Source organism: Dendropsophus ebraccatus, chromosome 2, assembly GCF_027789765.1.
Source record: "Dendropsophus ebraccatus isolate aDenEbr1 chromosome 2, aDenEbr1.pat, whole genome shotgun sequence".
Taxonomy (NCBI): domain Eukaryota; kingdom Metazoa; phylum Chordata; class Amphibia; order Anura; family Hylidae; genus Dendropsophus; species Dendropsophus ebraccatus.
The window spans coordinates 216,276,272-216,302,936 of NC_091455.1; the positions used below are offsets into that span (position 1 = coordinate 216,276,272).

At 45.5% G+C, this 26,665-nt stretch overlaps 1 protein-coding gene across 7 annotated transcripts in view; it reads right to left on the reverse strand.

The window, feature by feature from the left end:
• STEAP2 (STEAP2 metalloreductase) overlaps positions 1–26,665 on the reverse strand; it is a 90,677-nt gene that overhangs the window by 19,143 nt on the left and 44,869 nt on the right. For 5 of the 7 annotated variants that reach the window (XM_069959519.1, XM_069959515.1, XM_069959518.1 and 2 more), the window contains 10 exons: positions 15,277–15,339; positions 13,773–13,838; positions 12,241–12,350; positions 10,935–11,011; positions 9,349–9,447; positions 4,546–4,698; positions 4,233–4,407; positions 2,187–2,310; positions 1,944–1,992; positions 309–430 (listed from right to left, as the gene is read on the reverse strand). In XM_069959519.1, coding sequence (XP_069815620.1) covers positions 309–430; positions 1,944–1,992; positions 2,187–2,310; positions 4,233–4,407; positions 4,546–4,698; positions 9,349–9,447; positions 10,935–11,011; positions 12,241–12,350; positions 13,773–13,838; positions 15,277–15,339 — 1,038 coding nt within the window. Of the gene's footprint in view, positions 1–308; positions 431–1,943; positions 1,993–2,186; positions 2,311–4,232; positions 4,408–4,545; positions 4,699–9,348; positions 9,448–10,934; positions 11,012–12,240; positions 12,351–13,772; positions 13,839–15,276; positions 15,340–17,668; positions 17,813–18,024; positions 18,213–26,665 lie in introns of those variants that run through there. The other 2 variants (XM_069959520.1, XM_069959521.1) reach the window with 2 other exon arrangements.

The window sequence follows — 26,665 nt, forward strand, 5'->3', positions numbered from 1 at the left end:
AGAGCTCAGTATCACAGAGTGAACTATAGAGCGCATCCTCTCTGAAAACAAGGGAACGTGCTTTACATGAAAAAAATTCAGCAACTTTCATGCAAGAACAGTGCCCCCCCGTCCTCAGGTTGTCTGTGGTATTACACCTAGGCTCCATTCACTTCAATGTAAATGAGCTGCAATACAGCACACAACCTAAGGACAGGAGTGGTGCTGTATCTGGAAGAAAGCTGCCATGTTTTTATAAAATTGGTGCCCAAATTCTGACTTCAAATGTGGCCCCTAATGGCGGTCCTATAATAGAGATCAGTCCTCACCTGGACTGTGGACAGATCCTTAGATAACACCACCAACATGTTGAAGAGCAGTTTCTTCATCTCGAAGTCTTCGTGGTTATGTAGAAGTTTCAGACTTTTCACCAGCGGGTTATGGCTCTTAACTGGGGACAAGAAAAGACTTAACTGGAGAGAATGCTTGGAGCGGAGAGCAGTGGTGTGTGCGCCATCCCACTGACACACCGAGGCCAGCAGGACTCCGCAATGGGGGCTCCGCTGCAGGATTCCGCTGCTGGGTCACAGTGTGAGGGTTTATACTGGGACATACTGGGCTGGTTGTGGTTCGGATAGTGATGCCTATATCACACTGCTATTAGATAAAGCGATTTATAACAAACAAAATCGTTTATCGCTAACCTGAAATCGTTCCCCATATTACACAGGACGATTATTGTGCAAATTATCGTTATATCGTTCAAATTTGAACAGTAATCGTTTTGTGTAAATGCAGCAACGATCAAACGATCAACGAGATATCGGGACTGTCTGATGCCAGTGCAGGGACTGTCTGATGCCAGTGCAGGGACTGTCTGGTACCAGTGCAGGGACTGTCTGATGCCAGTTCAGGGACTGTCTGATGCCAGTGCAGTGACTGTCTGATGCCAGTTCAGGGACTGTCTGATGCCAGTGCAGGGACCGTCTGATGCCAGTGCAGGGACCGTCTGATACCAGTGCAGGGACTGTCTGATGCCAGTGCAGGGACTGTCTGGTACCAGTGCAGGGACTGTCTGATGCCAGTGCAGGGACTGTCTGGTACCAGTGCAGGGACCGTCTGATGCCAGTGCAGGTACTGTCTGATGCCAGTGCAGGTACTGTCTGATACCAGTGCAGGGACTGTCTGATGCCAGTGCAGGGACTGTCTGGTACCAGTGCAGGGACTGTCTGGTGCCAGTTCAGGGACTGTCTGATGCCAGTGCAGGGACTGTCTGGTACCAGTGCAGGAACCGTCTGATGCCAGTGCAGGTACTGTCGGATGTCAGTGCAGGTACTGTCTGATGCCAGTGCAGGGACTGTCTGATACCAGTGCAGGGACCGTCTGATGCCAGTGCAGGGACTGTCTGATACCAGTGCAGGGACTGTCTGATACCAGTGCAGGGACCGTCTGATACCAGTGCAGGGACCGTCTGATACCAGTGCAGGGACCGTCTGATACCAGTGCAGGGACCGTCTGATGCCAGTGCAGGGACCGTCTGATGCCAGTGCAGGGACTGTCTGATACCAGTGCAGGGACCGTCTGATGCCAGTGCAGGGACCTTCTGATGCCAGTGCAGGGACCGTCTGATGCCAGTGCAGGGACCATCTGATGCCAGTGCAGGGACCGTCTGATGCCAGTGCAGGGACCGTCTGATGCCAGTGCAGGGACTGTCTGATGCCAGAGCAGGGACTGCCTGATGTCAGTGCAGGGACCGTCTGATGTCAGTTCAGGGACTGTCTGATGCCAGTGCAGGGACTGTCTGATGCCAGTGCAGGGACTGTCTGATGCCAGAGCAGGGACTGCCTGATGTCAGTGCAGGGACCGTCTGATGCCAGAGCAGGGACCATCTGATGTCAGTGCAGGGACTGTCTGATGTCAGTGCAGGGACTGTCCGCAGCCACAGGGCCGCACTCATCACGCACCTTCTGAGAATGTGGCAAACAGGATCAGCTGCTTAGCGAATCCACTCTCCTGGGAGAAAACATAGTAATACGACTCGGATTATACTGATGTATATAACACGTATGGTATATGGTGTCCCCCCTATGTATCCTGCGTATAACATATACAGGAGAGATAAGCATATGCCATCTCTAATATACAGCTCCCCCTAAAATCTGCAGCATGTGAATGGGGGTTTGTATTTCGGAGCAGGTTTTACATACGATCATCGGGGGGCGACTGTTCTCAGCGATCAGGGTGGCAATAACCAGGAGATCGTTTCTCAGCTGTCGGTCAGAGAGTTTGCTGCCGTTTGTCAGTAGTCGCACAAAGGCGTCTTTCAGGGTACTAGAAGGGGATGCAAATACATGTGATCAAAGCCAAACAGGGGATCATACAATAGGGATCATACAATAGGGATCATACAGGGGATCAAACAATAGGGATCGTACAATAGGGATCATACAGGGAATCATACAGGTAATCATACAATAGGGATCACACAGGGGATCATACAATAGGGATCACACAGGGGATCATACAATAGGGATCAAACAGGGGATCATACATAAGGGATCATACAATAGGGATCATACAGGGAATCATACAATAGGGATCACACATGGGATCATACAATAGGGATCACACAGGGGATCATACAATAGGGATCAAACAGGGGATCATACAATAGGGATCGTACATAGGATTACACAAGAGGGATCATACAATAGGGATCACACATGGGATTATACAATAGGGATCACACAGGGGATCATACAATAGGTATCACACAGGGGATAATACAATAGGGATCACACAGGGGATCATATAATAGGGATCATACAATAGGGATCACACAGGGGATCATACAATAGGGATCATACAGAGGATCATACAATGGGGATCATACAGGGGCTCATACAAAAGGGATCACACAGGGGATCATACAATAGGGATCACACAGGGGATAATACAATAGGGATCACACAGGGCATCATGCAGAAGGGATCACACAGGGGATCATACAATAGGGATCATATAATAAGGATCACACAGGGGATCATACAGTAGGGATCACACATGGGATCATACAATAGGGATCACACAGGGGGTCATACAATAGGGATGACACAGGGGATCATACAGTAGGGATCACACAGGGGATCATACAATAGGGATCATACAGGGGATCATACAATAGGGATCACACAAGGGATCATACAATAGGGATCACACAAGGGATTATACAACAGGGATCACACAGGGGATCATACAATAGGGATCACACAGGGGATAATACAATAGGGATCACACAGGGCATCATGCAGAAGGGATCACACAGGGGATCATACAATAGGGATCATATAATAAGGATCATACAGGGGATCATACAATAGGGATCATCCAGGGGATCATACAATAGGGGGTCATAAAGAGGATGCTACAATAGGGATCATACAGGGGATCATACAATAGGGATAATAAAGGGGATCCTACAACAGGTATCATACGGGGGATCATCCCTGTATGATCCCTATTGTATGCATGCATGTATGCTCTCCTGAGTGAGCTGCCCTCCATGTGTGCTCTCCCCACTGTCTACAGCCTTTGAGCTGCCCTCCATGTATGCTCTCCTCCCTATCTCTGGTGTGTGTAAGCTGCCCCCATGTATGCTCCCCCCCCCCTAGCTACAGTCTGTGAGCTGCCCTCCATGTATGCTCTCCTCCCTATCCTCGGTGTGTGTAAGCTGCCCTCCATGTATGCTCTCCTCCCTATCCTCGGTGTGTGTAAGCTGCCCTCCATGTATGCTCTCCTCCCTATCCTCGGTGTGTGTGAGTTGCCCTCTACATTTGCACTCCTCCCTATCTACAGCATGTGAGCTGCCCCATCTCTGTTACTATATCTAACACAAAAAGTTAGAGTAAGAGCAGAAAGCCTTTAGAGATAGACATGACTCACTTTAAGGCGTACTCCAGATAATTGTTATTAAATCAGCAGATGTCAGAAAGTTGTCAGGTGTCAGACTGGAAAGAATACACCCTTTCCTGCAGGGCATAGAGCAGCTGATAAGTACTGGAAAACTAGAGATTTTTAAATGGAAGTAATTTACACATCTCTGTAACTTTCGGACACCAGTTGATTTGAAAGATTTTTTTTTTGCCGCAGTATCGCTTTAACCCTTTAAATGGTATAAATATGGTTTACTATGTAAAATACTCCAGCTTGCTGTGAGAGGAGGTCACTATCTGACATTGTGGAGCCGCACTTACTAGATACACTCGATGTTACTCAGCTGGTTGATGACCTCCTCCTTCGGCCCATTCTCCAGTAAGTTCCACAGGATCTCGGAGGAGCGGAAGAGAAGTTGTCCGGAGGGGTCGGAGTCAGTGAGACGGCAGCAGACTCTGCGGGCCGCCTGGGCTCTGGCCATAAGCTTACAGTTCTCTGTGTATAAAGAACAGCAGGTGTATAGATGAACCTACTTACTGAGGTCATACTTAAAGGGGTCCTCCGCAGTGTCCAGAATACAATCCCCTTTAATAGCAGCTATGGCTGTGTACAGGCAGGTGTGAGGATACATACCGCTGGTGCTGGATAGGAGTTGTAGTACTTTCAGCAAGGCTAACTTCTCCTGTAGGTTGTTCTCCACCACCGCCAGAGACAAAACAAGGGTCTCTGCCAATCCTCCCACCTCCGCCATCTGCAACTTGTAGGTGACGCTTGTTGGTTGAAAACCTGTGAAGATATTTGATGTAAGTTTATGGTTTATTATTTCATTACCCGACTATAAACATGGACTATTGTAGGGGATACGGCTACTATGGGGGATACGGGTACTATGGGGGTTATGGCTACAATGGGGGATATGGCTACTATGGGGGATATGGCTACTATGGGGGATACGGCTACTATGGGGGTTATGGCTACTATGGAGGATATGGCTACAATGGGGGATATGGCTACTATGGGGGATACGGCTACTATGGGGGTTATGGCTACTATGGAGGATATGGCTACTATGGGGGATATGGCTACTATGGGGGATACGGCTACTATGGGGGTTATGGCTACTATGGAGGATATGGCTACTATGGGGGATATGGCTACTATGGGGGATACGGCTACTATGGGGGTTATGGCTACTATGGAGGATATGGCTACTATGGGGGATATGGCTACTATGGGGGATACGGCTACTATGGGGGTTATGGCTACTATGGAGGATATGGCTACAATGGGGGATATGGCTACTATGGGGGATACGGCTACTATGGGGGTTATGGCTACTATGGAGGATATGGCTACAATGGGGGATATGGCTACTATGGGGGATACGGCTACTATGGGGGTTATGGCTACTATGGAGGATATGGCTACTATGGGGGATATGGCTACTATGGGGGATATGGCTACTATGGGGGTTATGGCTACTATGGAGGATATGGCTACAATGGGGGATATGGCTACTATGGGGGATACGGCTACTATGGGGGTTATGGCTACTATGGAGGATATGGCTACAATGGGGGATATGGCTACTATGGGGGATACGGCTACTATGGGGGTTATGGCTACTATGGAGGATATGGCTACTATGGAGGATATGGCTACTATGGGGGTTACGGCTACTATGGGGGTTATGGCTACTATGGGGGTTACGGCTACTATGGGAGTTACGGCTACTATGGGGGTTACAGCTACTATGGGGGTTACATATATATATATATATATATATATATACACACATACACACACAGCATATACTCATCATATATATATATATATATACACATACAGCATATACTCATTAGATATATATATATATATATACAAAAAAGGGGTCCGTGGAGCCTCAGTTAGGAGTCTCAAAACACGGGAATAGCCAGATCTCCCTCTCTCCAGAGAATGCAAGTAGAAGAGTATCTCTCAACACGAGATACACTCTGAGTATGCTAAACACTGATTCCCTAATCGTACAGCCAAGGGACGACTCAAGCTAGCAACTAACGCCATACAGCATGACAGCTGCATGAGAGTCCGGACCGAAGCCTCCAGCGAGATTGCCGCTCTCCTATTGGCCCAGCAGCGCCACACCTCCACTCCAATTGGCCCGCGCGCCCCCACGTGACCGGGTCTAGCTCCGGCGGCCGGAGCTACATAATATCCTTCTACTACTGCCGGCAACTGTAGCGATCGCCGAATCCTTCACTACTGCTGTCTTAATAGAGCTCCGCATCTTCGATACTATATATCCCATTGATCTATGTAAATGCCTTTGTATATGCTGTTAAATTAACACCGATCCTAGCCCCAAATCAATTGATTGTTTACATGTCCCTGCTAGCGCCGCCCAGCAACATGAGTGGGCGGTCTTGGCGCCTGTTCTGACAGTTTTTTTGAGATTGTGTACCCTTTAAAAACCTCACTGTTTGTCTCTTATCTGTATGCACATTTTCTGATGAAGGAAGCTGCTGCTTCTGAAACGCGTTGTACCTGTGCTTTTACAATAAACTCTACATTTCTTCCATCTGCATCGTGGCTGTGAATTCTCTGGAGCAGCGCTGGTCCCCAGAAGGACCTTCTGGCACTTTTCCTCTTCTACTTGCATTCTTCCCATGGGCCCCATTTTCCTTTTGGGAGCATCCCGGAGAGCCTATCCTAGGACTAGCTCGCAGCTCCAGCACGCAATACAGCATCACCATCGGAAACCATCAAGTACCCCACACAAAGGGTGATATGCATCAAGCCCAAGGGGCGAAAAGGTGAGCCTTCAATCACTTGTCTTCGCCCACGACACTGTCCTCAACGGTATCACACGAGGCGCCGCCTCCCGCCTTTTTTTCCTCCTTCTTTCTCTCTCCAGAGAAGGAAGCCCATTGCCAAGGGGCGCCTCCTAGTGGGGAGAGCACCAAACCACCCTGATACGTAGTCCCTCAGGTCCTCACTCTGTTACCAGCTTTAGGACCTAAATAGGGAAACACCAGGGTGGCCCCCGTGAGTCACAGTCTAACTCTCTGGCGAGTATAACGACATAAGACAAGGGTTACCAAGGCTAGGCATCCATCCACAGACTGCAGTTTCGGGGTATTTGCCCCTCGTCAGTGTGGAGCAGGATTCTGGCTACTGGGGCAATGATAAATATGGATGCCTAGCCTTGGTAACCCTTGTCTTATGTCGTTATACTCGCCACAGAGTTAGACTTTGACTCACAGGGGCCACCCTGGTGTTTCCCTATTTAGGTCCTAAAGTTCGCAACAGAGTGAGGACCTGAGGGACTACGTATCAGGGTGGTTTGGTGCTCTCCCCACTAGGAGGCGCCCCTTGGCAATGGGCTTCCTTCTCTGGAGAGAGGGATATCTGGCTATTCCCGTGTTTTGAGACTCGTTACTGAGGCTCCACGGACCCCTTTTGTGCATATTTAAATTTTGTATGGGACAATCAATGGAGACTCGTAAATGAGGACTCCATTGGACTTTTTCACTGTTCTCCCTGAGTTCAGTGATTGTTGTGTTTTGTCTATATATATATATATATATATATATATATACACAGCATATACTCATTATATATATATATATATATATATATATACATACAGCATATACTCATTATATATATATATATATATATATATATATATATATATATATATACAGCATATACTCATTATATATATATATACAGCATATACTGTGCACGGCCATCATCTGAGCTATGCACCAGCACACAACAGACGTCCCAGAGCTCCAGAGTTAAAGAAGCAGCAAGGCCCCTGATGAGAGGCTGCGGAAACGCGTTGGGCCAGACCATGAGAATACTGAAGTGAACCCCATGAACAAGGGAAGTAACATATCTTCAGCAAATAAATATTTTCTTGTTTGAAAGTTTATAAATGGAAAATTGGGACATTTAGTAGTGACTTTAACCGTGATACTTAAGCACAATAAAAAAGACTGTGACCATTATACGAGTGCAATATGAAATGATATGTGCAATATGGGAACACGGCTGGAAAATACACACGGATAATAACCACTACTAATGGCTATATGCACTGTATAGTATGCAATAGGAGGAAGAGCTGGGTGCAAAAAAAGCATGGACAGACAAAAAAACGCATCAAAAACGCAACCAGGTCTGAACAGTACCCAAACAGACTTTTTTTTTTTTTTTTTTGTGTTGACATAACATATACAGTGTAACATATAAGAGAGGACAATTTGGGTACCAGAAACATGCTACAAGGTCTGAAGAGTGCCCAAATAGACTCTCCTGTGTAAAAAATTGGTGGCACAAAGTGCAAAGGTGATGGCTGTGCAATAAAGTGTTTGGTGTTTTAAATGATATAATAAAAGGTAATTTTTAAGTGACTATTGGAATATTCAGTGATGATATAAAATTAACATAGTCTTCTATATTGACTTACATTCAGAGACTGTATATATATATATATATATATATATATATATATATATATACAGCATATACTCATTATATATATATATACAGCATATACTCATTATATATATATAAATATATATACAGCATATACTCATATATATATACAGCATATACTCATTATATATATATACACACAGCATATACTCATCATATATATATACACACACACACACACGCAGCATAAACTCATCATATATATATATATATATATATACACACACACAGCATATACTCATTAGATAGATAGATATATACACACACACAGCATATACTCATCATATATATATACACACACACACACACACGCAGCATAAACTCATCATATATATATATATATATATATACACACACACACAGCATATACTCATTAGATAGATAGATATATACACACACACAGCATATACTCATCATATATATATACACACACACACACACACGCGCAGCATAAACTCATCATATATATATATACACAGCATATACTCATTAGATAGATAGATAGATAGATATATACAGCATATACTCATTATATATATATATATATATATATATATATATATATATACAGCATATACTCATTATATATATATACAGCATATACTCATTATATATATATATATATATATATATACACACACACACAGCATAAACTCATCATATATATATATATATATATACACACAGCATATACTCATCATATATATATATATACATACACAGCATATATTCATCATATATATATACACACACACACACACGCAGCATAAACTCATCATATATATATATATATATATATATATAGATAGATAGATAGAGACAGCATATACTCATCCTATATCTTATCAGTCTACACTCCATTCATGCAGACACCATACACACTATATTTGGAGCACAGACATATTATTGAGCACAATGTGAATGAGTTACCATCCGCTGGCAGCTTCGCAGACTGTGGGCTGTAAAAACTGGCAATCGAGTTGCAGATCTGTATTCTGACTTGAGAACTTGGCGCCCGCATGAGACAACCTGCAGGAAGAAGAACAAACCTGAAGTTCAGCTAAGTATGAATAACAACATAACAAGGATGAGGAGGATGGTGAGGTGCTGCTTTAACCCTTTCTTATGCTGGTTCCATCCGTTTTTGTAAAAAAAAATTATGCATTTTTGGAACGTCAATGGATCCATTTTTCCATTGATTTGCATTATAACATAGTCGACCACATTTTTGTGTATCTTCAGTATTTTAGTACTTATCAGCTGCTGTATGTCCAGCAGGAAGTAGTGTATTCTCTCCAGTCTGACACAGTGCTCTCTGCTGCCACCTCTGTCCATGTCAGGAACTGTCCAGAGCAGGAGAGGTTTTCTATGGGGATTTGCTGCTGCTTTGGACAGTTCCTGACATGGACAGAGGTGGCTGCAGAGAGCACTGTGTCAGACTGGAGAGAACACACCACTTCCTGCAGGACATACAGCAGCTGATATGTACTGGAAGACTGGAGATTTTTATATAGAAGTAAATTACAAATCTGTATAACTTTTTGACATCAGTGGATTTAAAAGAATTCCCCTTTAAAATGGCACACAACTTAAAGTTGTGCAGGCATACTCTTGTGTCCAGGTCCCTTCACCTACCATTCCAGCACCTTGTGGTCACCTACTTGTCAGCGCAGTGTCCCACTACAGGCTCCTGGGTTGTTGGACATCTGCATTGCTGTTCCTGTAATTACTGAGACTGCATTGCTTTGTGCTGCGCATGTATCATATATTATGGTGTCCTAGCTTATAGCAGGGTGTGCAGCACCACATCACTTTGGCCAGGGCCCATCACCCATTATTATTCCTTCTGCACAGATAACCCCTCACACCCAGGAGCTGCACTTTCTTTCTTTTTGAGGATTATAGGAGGATTACAGAGGATTGTTCAGAGACTTTTGGGTGCAGTTGTGCAAGGACCCCGAGGGTTTAGGGTCGGGCCTAGAGACGTTGTGACTATAACGTCACAGATTTACCCAGAGACCTGCACCTTGCAGAGGGCACTGCAGCTCCAAGAAGCACACACATTGCTATGTCTTACAGGGAGCGCCCCTCCCATCAGCCAGGGGGTATGGGTCTATGGGAGTGGGGTTAGCAGGTTCCCCCCTCCCATCAGCCAGTGCTGTCAGACACAGCACAGGGTGCGGCCCCCGGGGGAGACATCATCATCAGTGCAGCCCCATTCACTGTGCAAGCCTGGAGGAGAACCAGTGCAGCCGCTCAGGCCATGGTGACAACCCCAGTCATCCAGTCAGGACCCCTCAGGACCATTACTCCATCTCTATGATACCTCCGGTCTATACACACCTTACCCCTGGGTAGTAGTTGCAGGGATAGGTCCCTATCACCTTAGCTGGGACTGACACTGTGCATAAGAACTGAAAAAAATCTAAAATAATTTCCTATGGGAAGTCTCGTAACCATCAGATGCTTTTTATAGATGTAAGAAGTAAGAAACGTCCGGTCCGAGCAGAACTCACCCAGCTGGGTCAGAGCCTCGGCGGCAGTCTGCGCATACGTGACCTCATCAGACATCTTCTCCTTTAGGAAAGGAAGGCTACAGGAGCAAGAAAGGGAAAAGGTGAGAGCGTCGCTGAAAACGTTATGTCAGGAGGCTGCGCTGTACAGAACTACAAGGGGGTCAGGGTTTATCTTAGAGACAATGATCATGAAACAGTCCTGATTATACTGTGTACAATCACCCTACGCTCCCTATAAAAATACCTTAAAGGGATTGTTCACCCAAAAAAATGTTTCTTTCAAATTAACTGGTGCCAGAGATTTGTAATTTATTAAATCTTAAGTCTTCCAGTACTTATCAGCTGCTGTATGTCCTACATGAAGTGCTGTATTCTCCAGTGTGACACAGTGCTCTCTGCTGCCACCTCTGTCCATGTCAGGAACTGTCCAGAGCAAATCCCCATAGAAAACCTGTCCTGCTCTGGACAGTTCCTGACATGGACAGAGGTGGCAGCAGAGAGCAGTGTGTCATATTGGACATAATACACCACTTCCTGTAGGACATACAGCAGCTGATAAGTACTGGAAGACTGGAGAGAATACACCACTTCCTGCAAGACATACAGCAGCTGATAAGCACTGGAAGAGTGGAAATTTTTATATAGAAATAAATTACAAATCTCTGGCACCAGTTGGTTTGAACAATTTTTATTTTTTTTGGTGAACAACCCGTTTGAAACAATTTTTAGTTCTGAATTGAACACTTCAACCCATGTAACAAAAAGTAACTTATACAAAAGTCACAGCTTTGTAATTCCACTAGGGGGAGCTTAGGAGCATACTGTGCATACTGTGTTATTATTGAGCTCAGTGTAGGAATAGTCTGCAGTAAGCTCCTGAGATCTCCCTAAAGAATGACATCTCCCTATAGGGGACGGGCGCTGAGGAGAGAGGTATGTTCCTTACCTTCATCCTCAGTTCTGTTTCCGTGATATTAGGAGGCAGGACTAGCGCCCCCAGAGCACCAATCTGCCCTGCTCTGCTGATATTTATTAGGAGGGGCGGGCCAGCTGGGGGCGGATCAATACACCAGGGGTGATAGCCCCGCCCTCAGTGGAACAAAACGCCTAATTAGCATATGGTTTAAACTGTAAATATCACACGGTACCAATGATAGAGACTTCATCCTCAGCGCCCCGTGCTCTATGGGGACATAAGCTTAGATACTTGCTGATGGTTTCCCTTTAGTCCGGTCATCCAGTGTCAGAAAGCATCCGTCCAGCGTATTGTAGGAACATATGGATGTCGGTATATCCGGCCACCTACCCGAACAGCCTGACGACGTCGCACACCGGATCGATGAAATCTTTGTGGTCTTCTATCTTTGCTGCAGAAATGTTTAATAATTTCATGATTTGTGGTAAATCTTTTAGGAGCTTCATCACATTAAGGAAAAAATGTCGATGTAAGATGAAAACTACAGTAAAAGCTCTGATCTAGAACACGAGCAGATCCAGAACCGAGCAGTTCTAGAGCAGAGCAGTGCGTGCCCATAGGGACATCGGTTTTTACCTTTCATGTGTGCAGAGCTCCCGGCCCGCAGAGTGTAAGGACTATGGGCCCTATTCCACCGGACGATTATCGTTCAGATTATCGTTAAATCGTTCGAATCTAAACGATAATCGTTCGGTTGAAATGCAGTTAACGATTAACGACCGAACGAGAAATCGTTGATCGCTTTATAAGACCTATTTTTATTGTTGCTCGTTTGCAAAACGTTTGCAAATCGTTCGCATTGAATAAGACGTAGTTCGGTCATTCGCAATAGATACGAACGCAATAGTGAATAAATAGCGGAGAAAAAACGATCGCAATTACGATCATAAGTAACGATTATCGTTCCATGGAAATGAGTGAACGTTTTCAGGTCTTTCGCAATAGCGGTCGTTTGAGATCGTTAATCGTTAATAATTATGCAAACGATAATCGTCCGGTGGAATAGGGCCCTATCAGTAAGTATCGGGGCATCGGGCAGCACTGCTTACTGTAAAGGAGCGGGAACTCCCCTCATAGTGACAGGAATCGGAGGCAGAGAGGGACAGGAGCGGGCGGCTGTCTATACTTGCTGCGCTGCCCTTGCTTCTCCCTGCCATGGGGAACAGCACCTCCAGCCTGCCCCAGCTCCCTGGACCCTTCTCCGGGCCGCCCGCTCCTGCCTCTCTCTGTGTCTCCACTGTCTCCGTGTAGGGCGGGGATTCCTGTCATTATGAAGGGAGTCCCCGCTCCTGTTACTTTAGTGCCCCGAACACCTCAGTAAATGCCAAGAGTTATCTCCCCTGATTTTGCTTGAACACAGAGGTATTACTGTATATTCTTCACCAAGATGGAAAATCGTGAATTATTGGAAATCACAGGATCGGCGATGTGAGAATGATAAGAAAATTATAAAAACGTGAAAAATATTCAAAGTGACTGGATATATTCAGTATGGAGAATGAGCGGGAATACCCGCAGTGACACACTTTGTCATGCTGCCACGCTGAATACACTTGGGTAGAATGGACGGTAGCCGGACTCCTCCTCCCGCTACACCAGCACACTTACGTCTTAGGGCCGTATTACAAGTGATGTGCGGCCGGCAGATGATGTTAAAAGACAATGATCGGCGACTGATCAGCTCCTCAGATGTTACAGACTGGGGAAGAGGGGACACGGCCGATCGACTGGAGCAAACCGAGATTTCTCTGTATGAGATGAATGGAGAGGATGATGTAAGTCAGGGATCAGTATCGGGGACATTGTATCGGGGACGTTGTATCTGGGACGTTGTATGTTCTCTATCACTCAGGAAAGGATACGAAGCCATTGTAGTAATGCTTGCCGACTTTCTTCAGAAGCTTCACTTGTCTTTCTATTAAATCTTTCTGCAAAACAAGAGGAATAATAATGGATGAGCAATCCCACTAATATACCGGATACATTACACTACATGATAAGGACATGTTAAAGGGGCACTCCGGACACATTTTTTTTTCTTTCAAATCAGCTGGTTTCAGAAAGTTAAATTGATTTGTAATTTACTTCTATGTAAAAATCTCCAGTCTTCCGGTACTTATCAGCTGCTGTATGTCCTGCGGGAAGTGGAGTATTCTCTCCAGTCTTCCAGTACTTATCAGCTGCTGTATGTCCTGGCAATGGCAGACATATATATGACTGCTGCAGATGGTTGCACCTCCTCCTACACTCTGCTGCATAAGGCTATGTTCACATTACGTGAACACCCGGCCGTTCCGTGACCCCTTACTTACTTAAGTATCGGCCGGATGATCTTTTCGGCCACGGAGCTCTGATGCGGGCGTATGAGCGCGCCCCCATCAGAGCTTCCCATAGCCGCTTGCTTCACTGTGTGAACTGACAGGTTTTTCTGCGGCCGCTATTCACTGAATTCCGGCCGCAGAAAACTGACGTCAGTTTTTTACGGTGCCGCATGGGATCCCGGCCGTAGCGCATATGATGTGTGTACGCTCCGGCCGGGATTCCATTGCAAATAAGGCTATGTTCAACTCCTCAAAACTACGGCCGTAGTTCTGCGGCGAGAACTACGGCTGTAGGTTTACGTAATGTGAACATAGCCGGGGGCTGGGTTCACACTATGTATATTTGAGGCTGTATTTGGTCCTCATGTCAGGTCCTCATAGCAACCAAAACCAGGAGTGGATTGAAAACACAGAAAGGATCTGTTCACACAATGTTGAAATTGAGTGGATGGCCGCCATATAACAGTAAATAACGGCCATTATTTCAATACCACAGCCGTTGTTTTAAAATAACAGCAAATATTTGCCATTAAATGGCGGCCATCCACTCAATTACAACATTATGTGAACAGAGCCTTTCTGTGTTTTCAATCCACTCCTGGTTTTGGTTGCTATACAGCCTCACAAATACAGCCTCAAATATACATAGTGTGAACCCAGCCTTAGTAATACTGTATGAGTTCAGTATATAGCAAATGAACTGTGACCTGTATCTATGATAGCATTGCTGTGGGATGTGCAGCTCAGAATACTCCAGTGTACGGGGGGATGACCGAAGCTCCTGCACAGTGACGTCCTCCCTCCCCAGGCGACTGGCGTGTCTCCTATGCAGCTGAGGACATCACTGTGCAGGAGCTCGGTTTACAGTGGGGACTTCTATCATTATGACAGGAATCCCCGCTTCATTACAGTAAGCAGTGCTGCATGATGCCCGCTACTTACTGCTACTCCTTACACTCTGTGGGCCGGGAACACACAGATATATATATAGTGCCCTTATACAGAGAGGGACATGTACATGGCGGTGTAACCACCGGTGACTTACACAGAACGGATCTTCAAACAATTTCATCACGCGATCTAGATCCATCGGCTTAAACTGAACTACCTGAAAAAGAGAGGACAAAGAGAATAATGAAAGCGGAGCGGTGTCTTACAGGCTGCTCAGGGTGTCTGTATGCAGGGCGGCCATGTCTGAAGTCTTATTCCTGTTCTCAGGGGGCTCTGTGTAAAGTGCGCCACCTGCTAGTTGAAGGATTGTCTATATAGTCTGTACTCTGCTCCGACTTGTCTGCCACCTGCTGGTTGAAGGGTCCTCTATAGAGATGAGCGAACCTGGAGCAGCTGGAGTTGATCCGAACCCAAACGTTTGGCATTTGATTAGCGGTGGCTGCTGAAGTTGGATGAAGCCCTAAGGCTATGTGGAAATCATGGATATAGTCATTGGCTGTATCATGTTTTCCAGACAACCTTAGGGCTTTATCCAAGTTCAGCAGCCCCAACTAATCAAATGCCGAACGTTCGGGTTCGGATCGACTCGAACCCGGTTCGCTCATCTCTAGTCCTCTATATAGTCTGTACTCTGCTGGTTGAAGGGTCCTCTATACAGCCTGTCCTCTGCTGGGACTTGTCTGCCACCTGCTGGTTGAAGGGTCCTCTATACAGCCTGTCCTCTGCTGGGACTTGTCTGCCACCTGGTTGAAGGGTCCTCTATATAACCTGTCCTCTGCTGGGACTTGTCTGCCACCTGCTGGTCGGAGCGGTTTCCTCCTCTCTCTCAGCCCCATCAGAGCTGACCATATTCTTCTCCTCATTCCTCTCAGCCAATCAGCTCTGGAGTTACCTCAGGCCTCCTCCCACCAATGGGATCGAGCTCCCCGCAGCATAAAAGGGGGGTTAGAGCTGGGAGAGTCAGTCAGTTCTCCCGTCTTTAGTTTCCTTTCGGAGTCTGCCCCAGAGTCAGAGTCTTCCTCCAGGTCCCATGCCGTTTCTGATTCTGCTTTCCCGTGACCAGATTTCCTGAAGTGACGATTACTAAACCACTGAGGGTGTAACTACCGCTCAGGGATCCAGCACGGCCATACCACCAGGGTGGTCTCTGGCTCAAGTCAAGTCCTGCAAATCGCAGAGGTACTACAAGTCCAGTCAGGGGTTGGAGAAGTTGCCTCTCTTGCAATGGGCCCCCCTCCATGTTGGTGTCAGAGGTCAGATTCCCTATTGTCCAGGGACGTCATCATGGGTTAAGAGATGTACACGGAGGGCTCATGACACAAGCCCCCCTCTGTACAGAGCCGCCGCCGGCTGCTACCATCAGCTTGGGACCATTGCTGTTAGCCGGTGCGGGCTGATCATTACGCTATTCTAGTTAACCATTTAAATGCCGTTAAGAGCGCATCATGGGTGGTCAAGTGGCTGGATCGCCCCCTCGTGATTGCAACGCAATCGACCATGATATCTGCTAGGCTGCAACATAATGACACTGATCGCCGCGTTCAAAATCACCCCAACTATTAAATTAGAACATCCGAGATCTCGTGCGGTAAACAGTGTAAGCATCAAATCCAGAAAAATTATAATAAAAAGTGTTTAAAAAGTCGCAATATACGCAAAGTACCGATAGAAAATAAAGATCACGGCACAAAAATGACACCTCACACGGCCCCATAGAGCAGAGAATAACAACGTTATAGGGAGGGAAAGAGACATTTTTTCAAGACAATTTAAAAAAAAAAGGTTTTAATTTTTTTAAAAAGCCATAAAAAAAGTGTATTACTGTATTGCACCTTAAAGGGAATCTTAAAGGGAATCTGTCCCTAGGTTTATTCCGCCTTAAATGAGGGGGGCATAAACTAATGATAGAAATGCTGTACAGATGGGTGTATTACTTACATCATTCTGCTCAGCCGTTCTCCTAATATGCAGGAGAACAGGAATCTTACCACACCCCTCCCCCCGCCCTCCAGCTGCTGAATGACAGGCGACTGCCTATACACAGCATGGATAGATAACTGCCAATCAGCAGCTGGTGGGCGGAGTTTTCTGCTTCTCATGAATATCCAGGACTACTGAGCACATGCACATAATGGAGAGGACTACTTATTGTCCATGTTATTCAGGAGGAGATCTCTGGATCAGCTGCACAGAACAGTGTAAGTGATCCATCATCCTGCTCACCCCCAGCACCATACGCTTATCAGGGGGTCTGGGCGGAGGCCATGTTATAAGTTTGAGGGTATGCTGGCAGTTCTTTTCCTCTCACGGAGTTCATCGCACAGGATAAATAATGTCATATAAGATTATTGGTGACGTTTCCCCATGTGGCAGGACATGGTTGGTGGTGTAACCTACTCCTGCATTCTACTACAACTCCCATCATGCCCTGCAGGCTGAGAGAGCTGGAGAGCTACAGATTTGGGCACTCGTTCATCTGGTCTTACATCTTAGGGTCTTATAAATTTCTTCATACTTCGACATTAAAAATGGCGCCAACATCCTCCACTGTGGCAATTACTGAGGTGGGCTTCACAAAAATGGCTGCCAAAGCCCCAGGATGCAGACATTTCTGCTCTACTTTATTATACCAGTCCTAAACTCTAGTGTCACCGCTAAGAACCAACACTAGAGGCTCCGCCAGCCCTGCTATCCCCATGGTTACAGACGCGGCAGCGGGAGCCCCGCCCCCACAGTGGTCCATATGCTACAATATAACCCCAGTCCGTGCACTCCGCTGGCCGCTGTATATAATGTGGCGGACAGCGCCCCCTGGCGGCGGGAGGTGTCAGGACAGCGTTACCTCTTTCTGTATCAGGTCAGTGTCGGTCACCAGCAGCCGCACCACCGGCCGCCCGTTCTGTTTGCCGTTTCCTGACCTGGCTGTATCGGTTAGAGTCATGGTGTTGGCCTGTACCGGAGCCCGGGCAGCCGCGACCTCCTGAGCTGCCGGCATGGCGGGGCTGTGCTGTGTGCGGCGCCTCCCCGGGAGTCCTGCCCAGCAACGTAAACAGCAACGGTTACTATAGCAACGCCGCAATCCGCGACTGCTGCCCGTGCTGTTACCTGAGGTGCTGGGGTCGGCTGCGGCTGTGGGATCAGTCAACAGCAACCTGAGTGTAACCTACAGCTGTGTATCTAACCTGTACCTGTGTATCTAACTTACACCCATGTATCTAACCATACACCTGTGTATCTAACCTGTACCTGTGTATCTAACCTGTACCTGTGTATCTAACCTGTACCTGTGTATCTAACCTACACTCGTGTATCTAACATGTACCTGTGTATCTAACCTACACCCGTGTATCTAACATGTACCTGTGTATCTAACTTACACCCATGTATCTAACCATACACCTGTGTATCTAACCTGTACCTGTGTATCTAACTTACACCCGTGTATAACCTGTACCCGTGTATCTAACATGTACCTGTGTATCTAACTTACACCCATGTATCTAACCCACACCCGTGTATCTAACATGTACCTGTGTATCTAACTTACACCCATGTATCTAACCTGTACCTGTGTATCTAACCGGTACCTGTGTATCTAACTTACACCCATGTATCTAACCATACACCTGTGTATCTAACCTGTACCTGTGTATCTAACTTACACGGGTACAGGTTAGATACATGGGTGTAAGTTAGATACACAGGTACAGGTTAGATACACAGGTGTATGGTTAGATACATGGGTGTAAGTTAGATACACAGGTACCGGTTAGATACACAGGTACAGGTTAGATTCATGGGTGTAAGTTAGATACACAGGTACATGTTAGATACACGGGTACAGGTTATACACGGGTGTAAGTTAGATACACAGGTACAGGTTAGATACACAGGTGTATTGTTAGATACACAGGTACAGGTTAGATACACAGGTGTATTGTTAGATACACAGGTACAGGTTAGATACACAGGTACAGGTTAGATACACAGGTACAGGTTAGATACACAGGTACAGGTTAGATACACAGGTACAGGTTAGATACACGGTTGTGGGTTAGATACACGGTTGTGGGTTAGATACATGGGTGTAAGTTAGATACACAGGTACAGGTTAGATACACGGGTGTGGGTTAGATACATGGGTGTAAGTTAGATACACAGGTACATGTTAGATACACGGGTACAGGTTAGATACATGGGTGTATCTAACATGTACCTGTGTATCTAACTTACACCCATGTATCTAACCCACACCCGTGTATCTAACCTGTACCTGTGTATCTAACAATTCACCTGTGTATCTAACCTGTACCTGTGTATCTAACTTACACCCATGTATCTAACCCACAACCGTGTATCTAACCTGTACCTGTGTATCTAACCTGTACCTGTGTATCTAACAATACACCTGTGTATCTAACCTGTACCTGTGTATCTAACCTGTACCTGTGTATCTAACAATACACCTGTGTATCTAACCTGTACCTGTGTATCCAACAATACACCTGTGTATCTAACCTGTACCTGTGTATCTAATGCTGCGTTTACATGGAGCGATAATTCGCCCGATCGAATGATTAACGATTTCTAAGTAACGTTTTTTTTTTATAACGATCAGCGTTTAGCTGGAACGATATATCGTACAGAAAATTCGTTTTGCGATCGCTTACGCCTATCTCGCACATAGGAAAAATCAGTGAATCAGAACGACTGTTTACACGGAACGATATGTGAATTTTTTGCGAACGACGATTTGAGAAGAAGTTATAAGGTCAAAATGAAGGAGTTCTCGCTCGTCGTTCCATCGTTCGCTGCGTTAACACGTATGACTATCGTTCGAATTCGATCGTTATCAGGCAAATTCGCACGATAATCGTTCCGTGTAAACGCTGCATAACTTACACCTGTGTATCTAACCTCTACCTGTGTATCTAACAATACACCTGTGTATAACCTACACCCATGTATCTAACCTGTACCTGTGTATCTAACAACACACCTGTGTATAACCTACACCCATGTATCTAACCTGTACCTGTGTATCTAACAACACACCTGTGTATAACCTACACCCATGTATCTAACCTGTACCTGTGTATCTACAATATGTGTGTATCTAACCTTCACCGGACTATCTAATGGTACCTTTACACAGAGAGATTTATCTGACAGATTTCTGAAGCCAAAGCCAGGAACAGACTATAACCAGAGAACAGGTCATACAGGAAAGACTGAGATTTCTCCTCTCCTCAAATCCATTCCTGGCTTTGGCTTCAAAAATCTGTCAGATAAATCTCTTCCTGAAAAAGGCACCCTAACCTTACACCTGTGTATCTAACTTACATCCGTGTATCTAATTTACACTCATGTATCTAACCTACACCCATGTATCTAACCTACACATAATATATCTACTATAAGGGGGAGATTTATGAAAGGGGGTAACTATACACCTGGTGTAACCTGCCCACAGCAGCCAATCACAGCTCAGCTCTGGTAGAATATAAACTGAGCTGTGATTGGTCGCTGTGAGAGCTGAGCTGTGATTGGTTGCTGTGAGAGCTGAGCTGTGATTGGCTGCTGTGAGAGCTGAGCTGTGATTGGTTGCTGTGAGAGCTGAGCTGTGATTGGCTGCTGTGAGAGCTGAGCTGTGATTGGCTGCTGTGAGAGCTGAGCTGTGATTGGCTGCTGTGAGAGCTGAGCTGTGATTGGTTGCTGTGGGAGCTGAGCTGTGATTGGTTGCTGTGGGAGCTGAGCGGTGATTGGTTGCTGTGGGAGCTGAGCGGTGATTGGTTGCTGTGGGAGCTGAGCTGTGATTGGTTGCTGTGAGAGCTGAGCTGTGATTGGTCGCTGTGAGAGCTGAGCTGTGATTGGTCGCTGTGGGAGCTGAGCTGTGATTGGCTGCTGTGGGCGCTGAGCTGTGATTGGTTGCTGTGGGAGCTGAGCTGTGATTGGCTGCTGTGGGAGCTGAGCTGTGATTGGTTGCTGTGGGAGCTGAGCTGTGATTGGTTGCTGTGGGAGCTGAGCTGTGATTGGTTGCTGTGGGAGCTGAGCTGTGATTGGCTGCTGTGGGAGCTGAGCTGTGATTGGTTGCTGTGGGAGCTGAGCTGTGATTGGTTGCTGTGGGCGCTGAGCTGTGATTGGCTGCTGTGGGAGCTGAGCTGTGATTGGTTGCTGTGGGAGCTGAGCTGTGATTGGTTGGTGTGAGAGCTGAGCTGTGATTGGTTGCTGTGGGAGCTGAGCTGTGATTGGTCGCTGTGGGAGCTGAGCTGTGATTGGCTGCTGTGAGAGCTGAGCTGTGATTGGTTGCTGTGGGAGCTGAGCTGTGATTGGCTGCTGTGAGAGCTGAGCTGTGATTGGCTGCTGTGGGAGCTGAGCTGTGATTGGCTGCTGTGGGAGCTGAGCTGTGATTGGCTGCTGTGGGAGCTGAGCTGTGATTGGTTGCTGTGGGAGCTGAGCTGTGATTGGCTGCTGTGGGAGCTGAGCTGTGATTGGCTGCTGTGAGAGCTGAGCTGTGATTGGCTGCTGTGGGAGCTGAGCTGTGATTGGCTGCTGTGAGAGCTGAGCTGTGATTGGCTGCTGTGGGAGCTGAGCTGTGATTGGCTGCTGTGGGAGCTGAGCTGTGATTGGTTGCTGTGGGAGCTGAGCTGTGATTGGTTGCTGTGGGAGCTGAGCTGTGATTGGTTGCTGTGGGAGCTGAGCTGTGATTGGCTGCTGTGGGAGCTGAGCTGTGATTGGCTGCTGTGGGCAGGTTACACCAGCTGTATATTTACCCCCTTTATAAATCTCGCCCTCTGTGTGTATCTGAATCCTGATGGATACGCGGCTGTACCGGTGCACCGCTCGCTGTTATTTAACCGTTTTTCTGACCTGTCACTTTATCCGGTTATAGCGCCGTGATGCAGTAACGTCCGCCGGCCAGTCTGAGAGAGTTTTTTCGTGACGTCTTGTACTTTATATTTGGGGGGAATATGTGGTCACTATCTTGTGGGTTTTTTTATTTTTTTTTAAAAACATCAAAATATCCTGAAAACTAATAATGAATTTTTCCTGTTCTATAAAAGTCCCATAATGATTGTTTTCTCTGGGTCTCCGTGGTTATCTGGGTACCAAATTTGTATCAGTTTTTAAATATTATTATTATTATTATTATTATTATTATTATTATTATTATTATTATTATTATTATTACTATTATTATTATTATTATTACTACTATTATTATTATAACTATTATTATTGTTACTATTATTATTATTATTATTATTATTATTATTATTACTATTATTATTATTATTATTATTATTATTACTATTATAACTATTATTATTATTATTATTACTATTATTATTATTATTATTATTATTATTACTATTATAACTATTATTATTACTATTATAACTATTATTATTACTATTATTATTATAACTATTATAACTATTATTATTATTATTATTATTACTACTATTATTATTATTATTATTATTATTATTATTATTATTACTACTATTATTATTATAACTATTATTATTGTTACTATTATTATTATTATTATTATTATTACTATTATTATTATTATTATTACTATTATTATTATTATTATTATTATTATTACTATTATAACTATTATTATTACTATTATAACTATTATTATTACTATTATTATTATAACTATTATAACTATTATTATTATTATTATTATTACTACTATTATTATTATTATTATTATTATTATTATTACTACTATTATTATTATTATTACTATTATTATTATTACTATTACTATTATTACTATTATTATTATTATTACTATTATTATTATTATTATTACTATTATTATTATTCCATCTTCCTGAAAAAGCTGCCGCCATATTGCAGGACCCGTAGTGTTGTTATCTTTTGCGCGACAGCGCTGGTTTTGGGCTCATTTTCTGCGGCAGGATGTGTAGTTTTTATTGATGCCATTTTGAACCCATTTATGAGCCATGCCTCTGACCTATGACCTCTGCCATGGCTGTGCAGAGGCTTCACAATGGTAACCCCAGAACCCAATGGGTTAAAACTACCCGGGGTGGTAAATGACTGCTCTGGGCAGTTGCAGCTGGAGGTCAGGGGTCATGCTGACAGCTGATCTCCTGCGGTATCCGGCGCTCCTGCACTGGTAGCAATTATTCTGTCCCTGCTGTAGAAAGCCGATATGGCAGTCACTAAGGGGTTAACCCTTTAAAGGGGAACTCCAGCATAAATGTGTTTCTTTCAAACCACCTGGTGTCAGAAAGTTACATATATTTATAATTTACTTCTATTTATAAATCTCCAGTCTTCCAGTACTTATCAGCTGCTGTGTGCCCTGCAGGAAGTGGTGTAGTCTCTCCAGTCTGACACAGTGCTCTCTGCTGCCACCTCTGTCCATGTCAGGAACTGTCCAGAGCAGGAGAGGTTTTCTATGGGGATTTCAATCACTGCATGTGGTGACACCGGTGGGGGGGGGGGTGCTATTGTTTGTGTTGTACAATTACAGAGAAATCAGATTTATACACATTTTTGTTTTCTTTTACCAACATGAATGTTTCTTTTTGTATCCACTGATCCTGATCCTGGAAGCATCTCTGGGGGATTTGGGCTGTGATCATCTCACCATCAGGGTCTCCTGTCTATAAGTGGTGCTCTGCTGCCCTCTTGTGTTTATACAAGAGATGACATCCTCCTCCTCTGCTGTATACAGTATATATGTATGCAGAGTCATCCCCCTCCTCTGCTGTATACAGTATATATGTATGCGGAGTCATCCTCCTCCTCTGCTGTATACAGTATATATGTATGCGGAGTCATCCCCCTCCTCTGCTGTATACAGTATATATGTATGCAGAGTCATCCCCCTCCTCTGCTGTATACAGTATATATGTATGCAGAGTCATCCCCCTCCTCTGCTGTATACAGTATATATGTATGCGGAGTCATCCCCCTCCTCTGCTGTATACAGTATATATGTATGCGGAGTCATCCCCCTCCTCTGCTGTATACAGTATATATGTATGCGGAGTCATCCCCCTCCTCTGCTGTATATATATGTATACAGAGTTATCCCCCTCCTCTGCTGTATACAGTATATATGTATGCGGAGTCATCCCCCTCCTCTGCTATATATATGTATACAGAGTTATCCCCCTCCTCTGCTGTATACAGTATATATGTATGCGGAGTCATCCCCCTCCTCTGCTGTATACAGTATATATGTATGCAGAGTCATCCCCCTCCTCTGCTATATATATATGTATACAGAGTCATCCTCCTCCTCTGCTATATATATATGTATACAGAGTTATCCCCCTCCTCTGCTGTATACAGTATATATGTATGCGGAGTCATCCCCCTCCTCTGCTATATATATATGTATACAGAGTTATCCCCCTCCTCTGCTGTATATATATGTATACAGAGTCATCCCCCTCCTCTGCTGTATACAGTATATATGTATGCGGAGTCATCCCCCTCCTCTGCTGTATATATATGTATACAGAGTTATCCCCCTCCTCTGCTGTATACAGTATATATGTATGCGGAGTCATCCCCCTCCTCTGCTATATATATATGTATACAGAGTTATCCCCCTCCTCTGCTGTATATATATGTATGCGGAGTCATCCCCCTCCTCTGCTGTATACAGTATATATGTATGCGGAGTCATCCCCCTCCTCTGCTGTATATATATGTATACGGAGTCATCCTCCTCCTCTGCTGTATATATATGTATACGGAGTCATCCTCCTCCTCTGCTGTATATATATGTATACGGAGTCATCCTCCTCTGCTGTGTATATATATGTATATGTACACAGAGTCATCCCCCAGTATATATGTATGCGGAGTCATCCCCCTCCTCTGCTGTATATATATGTATACGGAGTCATCCTCCTCCTCTGCTGTATATATATGTATACGGAGTCATCCTCCTCTGCTGTGTATATATATGTATATGTACACAGAGTCATCCCCCTTCTCTGCTGTATACAGTATATATGTATGCGGAGTCATCCTCCTCCTCTTCTGTGTATATATATATATATATATATATATATGTACACAGAGTCATCCCCCTCCTCTGCTGTATACAGTAACACATAGTGATGGCCTGCTCTCTATGCCACTTTGTTACACAGATTGTTTTTGTTCTGAAGGTCTGGGGTTTGGGGGTCTGTAATTTTTTAGGGGGTCTGGGGTCTATGTTTGTTTCTAGGGAATGATCTTGTTCCTGTATTAGTTTCACAGTATACGCGGGCAGTAATAATCCTCCTCTGCCTGCAGCCGCGTCCCGTCCATATACGCGGCCACTAATAATCCTCCTCTGCCTGCAGCCGTGTCCCGTCCATATACGCGGGCAGTAATAATCCTCCTCTGCCTGCAGCCGCGTCCCGTCCATATACGCGGCCACTAATAATCCTCCTCTGCCTGCAGCCGTGTCCCGTCCATATACGCGGGCAGTAATAATCCTCCTCTGCCTGCAGCCGCGTCCCGTCCATATACGCAGGCAGTAATAATCCTCCTCTGCCTGCAGCCGCATCCCGTCCATATACGCGGCCACTAATAATCCTCCTCTGCCTGCAGCCGTGTCCCGTCCATATACGCGGGCAGTAATAATCCTCCTCTGCCTGCAGCCGTGTCCTGTCCATGATACGCGGGCAGTAATAATCCTCCTCTGCCTGCAGTCCCGTCCATATACGCGGGCAGTAATAATCCTCCTCTGCCTGCAGCCGTGTCCCGTCCATGATACGCGGGCAGTAATAATCCTCCTCTGCCTGCAGCCGCGTCCCGTCCATATACGCGGGCAGCAATAATCCCCCTCTGCCTGCAGCAGTGTCCCGTCCATATACGCGGGCAGTAATAATCCTCCTCTGCCTGCAGTCCTGTCCATGATACGCGGGCAGTAATAATCCTCCTCTGCCTGCAGTCCTGTCCATGATACGCGGGCAGTAATAATCCTCCTCTGCCTGCAGCTGTGTCCCGTCCATATACGCGGGCAGTAATAATCCTCCTCTGCCTGCAGCCGTGTCCCGTCCATGATACGCGGGCAGTAATAATCCTCCTCTGCCTGCAGTCCTGTCCATGATACGCGGGCAGTAATAATCCTCCTCTGCCTGCAGCCGTGTCCCGTCCATGATACGCGGGCAGTAATAATCCTCCTCTGCCTGCAGCCGTGTCCCGTCCATGATACGCGGGCAGTAATAATCCTCCTCTGCCTGCAGCTGTGTCCCGTCCATGATACGCGGGCAGTAATAATCCTCCTCTGCCTGCAGCCGTGTCCCGTACATGATACGCGGGCAGTAATAATCCTCCTCTGCCTGCAGCCGCGTCCCGTCCCAACCATGATACGCGGGCAGTAATCATCCTCCTCTGCCTGCAGTCCCGTCTATGATACACAGCCACTAATAATCCTCCTCTGCCTACAGCCGTGTCCTGTCCATGATACGTGGGCAGTAATAATC